The 6372-nt window shown below is 52.4% G+C and overlaps 1 protein-coding gene across 4 annotated transcripts in view; it reads right to left on the reverse strand.

The window, feature by feature from the left end:
• R3HDM2 (R3H domain containing 2) overlaps window positions 1-6372 on the reverse strand; it is a 31634-nt gene that overhangs the window by 18591 nt on the left and 6671 nt on the right. The window contains exons 1-5 of one of the 4 annotated variants that reach the window (XM_015615682.3): window positions 5574-6356; window positions 3104-3302; window positions 2290-2331; window positions 1744-1830; window positions 1392-1518 (exon numbers count right to left, since the gene is read on the reverse strand). In XM_015615682.3, coding sequence (XP_015471168.1) covers window positions 1392-1518; window positions 1744-1830; window positions 2290-2331; window positions 3104-3302; window positions 5574-5575 — 457 coding nt within the window. In that variant the 5' untranslated portion in view covers window positions 5576-6356. Of the gene's footprint in view, window positions 1-1391; window positions 1519-1743; window positions 1831-2289; window positions 2332-3103; window positions 3303-5573; window positions 6357-6372 lie in introns of those variants that run through there. The other 3 variants (XM_015615681.3, XM_015615684.3, XM_015615683.2) reach the window with 3 other exon arrangements.

The following is a 6372-nucleotide window of genomic DNA, read 5'->3' on the forward strand; positions in this document are numbered from 1 at the left end:
GGAGGAGAAGGAGGAGAAGGAGGAGAAGGAGGAGAAGGAGGAGAAGGAGGAGAAGGAGGAGAAGGAGGAGAAGGAGGAGGAGAAGGAGGAGAAGGAGGAGAAGGAGGAGGAGAAGGAGGAGAAGGAGGAGAAGGAGGAGGAGAAGGAGGAGAAGGAGAAGGAGAAGAAGGAGAAGGAGGAGGAGGAGAAGGAGGAGAAGGAGAAGAAGGAGAAGAAGGAGAAGAAGGAGAAGATGAAGGAGAAGAAGGAGAAGAAGAAGAAGGGTTGTGTCTCTGTGTGCCTGAGGATGATGTTCCCACATTTCCCAGTCTAACCCAGGGATTAAGGCCCCTTTTCCCAGGACAGCAGGACCAGCACACAAGGCACTCCAAGACCCTGTTAGGAGGATGACAGAGAGAGGGAGATGGGATGGGTTTGTGGAAGGACACCTTGGTCCCAAAAGCACCCCTGGCACCACACTCTGGACACTCCTTGCTGTCACAGCACGTCCTTGCAGGTGTATATTCCACACTTTGGTCTAAGCATTTTCTGCCTTACAATCCTTCAGTCCTGCAGGCTCTGGGATTCCCTGCTGGCCTGTGTTTCCCCTCTTCCCACACCCTTTTGAATTTAAAAATAATTGCAGAATAAACCAGTGAAACCAAATCAGCACCAGTGCCGAGCTTCCCTACAGAGATTTTGGTGGAATTTATTCCCCAGATCCAATGTGTCTCTTTTAGCCATTTTTATGGCTATAAAAAGTCTGTTGGGAATGTGTCAGCCTGGAGAACCCCTCCCTTTCTCCATGCTCTGATCTGGAGGGATGTGGATCCATCCCTGGCAGTGCCCAAGGCCAGGCTGGACAGGGCTTGGAGCAACCTGGGCTAGTGGAAGGTGTCCCTGCCCAGGCAGGGGGTGGGATGGGATGAGTGTGGGTCAACCTGGAGAAGAGAGGAATCCAGGGAGACCCTGGTGCCACCTCCAGTGCCTAATGGAGCTCCAGGAGAGGTGGAGAGGAACTTGGGACAAGGGATGGAGGGACAGGACACAGGGAACAGCTCCCTACTGCCACAGGGCAGGGCTGGATGGGAGATTGGGAAGGAATTCCTCCCTGTGAGGGTGCCCAGAGAAGCTGTGGCCACCCCTTAATCCCTGGAAGTGTCCAAGGCCAGGCTGGACAGGGCTTGGAGCATCCTGGGATGGTGGAAGGTGTCCCTGCCATGGCAGGGGTGGAACTGGATGAGCTTTAAGCTCACTTCCCACCCAAACCATTCCAGGATTCCCTGATGTTGTCAACCCCACAGTCCTGCAGAGCAGCAGAGACAACCAAGCACCTGTCCAACACCTGCCCCACTTCCAGAGAATTCCAGAGCATGTGAGCAGCACCTGCCCAGTTCAAACCAGCACCTGACCTCGAGAGAGCATCTTCCTTGGTGTTTTTTCCTTGTTCTTGTCTTTTTCTTCTTTCTCCACCCCATCTTTGGTGGATTTCTCCTCTTCCTTGTCAGAGGGGCAGCTCACGTGCAGCTGGATGATGTCCTGGGGTGAAACAAAGGAGGATGGAGTCCCTCAGACATCCCCTGAGCCAAAGCCATGGCTGGAGATGCCAGTGGATGAGAAAAGCACCACAGGAAGGTCTCAGCCAGCTCTTGTGGGAATTTCTTGGCTCCCCAAGGCACAGGAGAGAAAGACACGGATCATTTCTAGCAAAACATGGATTTCCTGGGCTTCCACACTCCTAAATTTGTCTCATTCTGGGCTTACCTGAGACTCCAGCAGCCCATCCACGAAGGGGCCCGAGGATTCCTCACACACAGCCAAACTCCTGACCAGTTTGAGCTTTGAGTTAGACTGGAAAAGGTAAAAAAAAGGGAGTGGTTACAACACCTCAGCCAAAACTCACTGAAAAAACTCAAAAAACTCACTTGAATTCCTGCAGCTGCACTCCCAAGGCACTTGTGCAGCCATTCCCAATTAAACTGCTCAAAAAGAGGGATATTCTCCTCAATGTACAGAGATATGCAATGACTTGGAATCCCTGAACAATGACTTATTTTATTCCTTCAGCCTTTGAATCAAATTTTAGAAGGGAAATTCCCTGCCCTCCCTGACTTCCAGAGAGAGCAATTCCAGCCTTTATCCTGTTAGAAAGGAGTGCTGGAGCTCCAGCACGTGGAAATCCCTGTCCTGAACCATCATCTGCTGCACGTGGCTTCCAGAGACAGGAAAGGCTCAGGGGCAGCATCCTAAGGCTGGGATCAGGATTCAGAACATCTGGATGGGAAATTGGGATGGCAGCAGAGCTCCTACCTTGGCTCTTTTCCTGGCGTGTCCGTGACCTGATGTTCGCTTCTGTGGAGAGAGAAAAGGGAAGGCAAGAAGCTTAACCTGGAAGTTTTCTGCCATTCCTGGGACACAAAAGGGGATCATGACAGAGCTGTCCCAGTCTGGAGAGCCACCAAACCCAGAAATCTCCCCCACTCCATTCCAAAATGCCCAGCCAGGCTCTCCCAGCACAGCTCCGGGTCTGCCTGTGCAGCTGTGAGCACATCTGGCAGATGTGACAGCCCACAGCTGGAATGGCAGCAGCATCCAGCAGGCAGCTGAGGGTGGGAACTGCATCAAGCTCCACCAGGAGCCACAAGCACAGGTGGCAGGAGAGCAGAGCAGCAGGAATGACTCCCAGCACCTGCAAACGATGCTTGCACAGAGGTTTTCTTCATTTATTGAAATGAAATCCCAAAACACTCCCGTCCTATTTTTAACTGAAGCGAAGCAATAGTCAAGCAGCATTCCTGAAACCAAGCTCTCCCTGGATGCCTTCACTTGACATGAAGTCATTAACTCATCCTTAGATCAAAGAAAGGAGTAAGAGGGAGGTGACAGCCCTGGCACCAGAACCTGGGGATGGAGCACGAGTGTCCCCCAGGGAATATTCCAGTTATTCCACTCCCAGGCTCAGGGAATACTTCAATCACTCTGGCCAGGACAGATTTGGCTGAAGAGGAAGGGGACAGCCTGCACAGCGTGGTGTCCCTGTGGAAAAGGGAGCACAAGCTCTGGATCCTTTGGGAAGGGATGGGAACCAGCAGGTGAGGGCCCAGCTCTCCCTGCCCACACTCACCTGAGATTCCTGGCGCACACTGACCTCCTCCCCCCCATCCTTCTCCACTTCCTCCTTGCTTGGTGACCTGGATACATATTTGGTTTTGTTCACAGATTCCTCAACCACCTTTTTCTCTGATTCCTTCATAATTTCCAGGGACTCCTGTGCCGTGTTGCTGTTGGACATCTTCAGAGCCCTCCGACGCAGCGACGGGCACCTGCAGGACAAGGGACACCACAGCTCAGGGGGTGCACAGAGCTTCTCTCTGGACACAAACTCCTGCACACACAGGTTGGAACTTCCTTGGAACCCACCTCGTGCACAGATCCCAAACCAAGCCCTCACATCAAGCCCACCCACTCAAGCCCTGGGTGCAGCCCCAGTTTGAGCCCACCTGGCAGGAGCTCCGTGGCTCTCACCAGGATTTTGGAGACACCAGGGCTGGACAAAGTCCCTGAGGTAGAACAGAGGTCCTGAGGCACGTGAGTGATGGAAAGAGAAAAGACTGAGGGCAGCTCTAAACTGGCAAACATCACACAGTGAAATAAATTCTAGCAGCCAGAGCTCTGCCCCAGGGCAAACCACCACCAAAAATCTGCATTTCCCCAAATCCCAGCCCAGTTCTTTTTGTAATCAGTCAAATCTTCAGTGAGAAAATAGCCTTGTACTAAAAACATGCTCTGAGAGATAAGGTAACTCTGATATCTCCTTCTGATCAGGTACTTCACAACAAGAGGGACTCAAATTACACATTAAGACAAAAATTCCGGATAAAGTTGCATTTAATTGCTTCTCTTTGATTAGCAAGACACAGGCAGCCCATGGAGCCCCTGGAAGCACCTCTGGATTAGAGTGGAGCTTGGACAGGGCAGTGCCTGTGCTTTGCTGTGCTGAGCACCTCAGCCAGGGCCTGCTCATCAAATTAAGTATTAATTCCAAACTGATTCCCTGGAATGAAAACATCAGCCCTGCCCCTACAGCTCATCAGGAACTGGAGTGCCAGGAATGGCTTCCCATTGCCAGAGAGGGCAGGATAGGTGGGATATTGGGAAGGAATTCCTCCCTGTGAGGAAGCTGTGGATCCCTGGATCCCTGGAAGTGTCCCAGGCCTGGCTGGACAGAGCTTGGAGAACCCTGGGCTAGTGGAAGGTGTCCCTGCCCATGGCAGGGGTGGAACTGGATGAGCTTTAAGGTCCCTCCCAACCCAAACCATTCCATGATTTTATGATTCCAGTTGCTCAGAGCAGGTCTCAGAGTCTGTGCAAGGACTAAACCAGCTCCACGTGGTTGTGGAGGGATGTGGCACCAGGAAATGCCTTTGGAGAGACAAATTTTCAAAAAGGGGAGCCTAAATCAGAGTGAGGCTCAAACAAAACACCTCGTACCAGAAAACACATGTTCAACATCTCATTTTCTATTCCTTTGGCAGAATGTGGCTGAAACAGAGTCAAAACTCGTGGAGATTTATTGACTCCTGACTCTGCACAGAAACAGCTGATAATCCTGGACTATTCCCCTTTAATTTGTGGAGCTGCTGAACACAAAATGTGTATTTGACATTTATGAAGTTACTGGAATTGGTTCCAGACACAGAAAGCAGGAGAATGCAGTGAACTGCCTCCATTCCATGGATTCTTACGGGGGATTTAACCGATTTATTAAGACATGGAGGGCAGGTGCCCCGAGGTGGCTGGAAAATGCCAGATCCAGTGGGACAATGGCACAGGACTGACACAGGGAGGCAGCTTGGCCACCTCAGCTTCCTGAATTCCATCACCACCTGCTCAAGGCTGGCCACGAGTGAGGCTGCTGCCAGTCCAGAGCCACAAATGGGACAACCAGGAAAGGGAAAAGCAACTGAAATCAAGGCTAAGCAGCACCTTGAGTGGGTGGGAAATACCCCAGAAAATTCATGGGAAAAAGCATCCATCCTCCAGCTGCAGGGGGCTGTCCTCACCCCAGTGGGCTGAGATCCAGCAGTGCTGTTCCCAGGGATGCTGCACAGGGTGACGAGCCCCACACGAGGGAATCCCACGCTGCTCCAACAGGAATTAGGTCAGGAAGGGAAAAGGGAACACTGTGCCTGATGCGCCTCATTCGTGGGAGGATTGTGCAGGGTGTGAAGGTGGTAAACTCTGCCTCCCCTCACCCCAAAACACTCCACACTGTAGGAAACTGCTCCAACCTCATGCCCAAGCTGGGGGCTTAAACATTCCAAGAGGATCTGGAGCAGATTTGGGGAAGGGAGGGAGGAGGCAGCACCGGAACTGCACACATGACACTCAAATAAAGGAGCAGGTTTTGTACAGCTCATTCCCTTTGCACCACCCACCCTCCAACAAGCTTTTCCCCCCAGCCAAACACCTCAGCCAAATTTAAGAAGGATAACAGGATCTTTTCCCGACATGCTGCCATGTAACTTCAGCACCACACAGGGAATATGATCAGATTTCCCAGAAAAGACAACTCAGAGCGCCACAGAACTGACATTTATCAGCTGCCCCCTCCTGTTACAGCTTCCTTCCCCGCCAGGCAGCCTCCAGGACATTTCCCTGCACGCAGAATCCGGGGAAGATCTGTGCACTGCTGCTTTCCAGAGGAGGATTCCTTGCGGGATGAATGAATCAGCCCCGCTCCCTCGGGCAGCCGTGGGACGCAGCGAGGGGGTGGCAGACACGAGTGACGGTGACAGACGGGGCTTGTGGAGAGTGTGGAAGTTCAGAGGACTCAGGGGTGGGTGGGACTGAGCTGGGCCTCGGGAGAGAGAAAGAATTACACCAAATCTGTGTCAGGAAAGAGAATAGAGCAAAGGTGGGAGAAGGTGGAAGGGAGGAGGTGGGGGAGGTGTTGTTGCTGTTTTGGTTTGGGGATGGGGATTGGCAAAGCAACTGGGCCAGTGACAGCAGTGACTGGGCATACTGGGAATGCTGGCCAAGGGCCAGGGAGTCGGGACACATTTAAATCCTCCTCCTCACTCCAGAAAGGAACATGGAATTCCACCTCTGCTGCCTTCTTGCCACCCGCAGTTTACAGCTGCTGAGCCCCGGGAATGCAGCAGCAGCTCCTGGTTGGGCAGGGAATAAAAGCAAGAAAGTTCTGCATTTCCAGTTCAGATGGATCCGGCAGCAGATCTGGAAAAGGCAGGAAGCTCCTGCTAAATAAACTCTCTTCCTGGCCTTGTTTCTCAGGGAACAGACCTGCTCCTGAGCTAAATGAGGGTGCAAAGGAGACATATGGCTGCTGGGTGCAGCTGCCCACACACGGCTCCGGTGCTGCAGCGGGATGGA

This window comes from Parus major, unplaced genomic scaffold, assembly GCF_001522545.3.
Source record: "Parus major isolate Abel unplaced genomic scaffold, Parus_major1.1 Scaffold220, whole genome shotgun sequence".
In the NCBI taxonomy this organism is placed as follows: Eukaryota; Metazoa; Chordata; class Aves; order Passeriformes; family Paridae; genus Parus; species Parus major.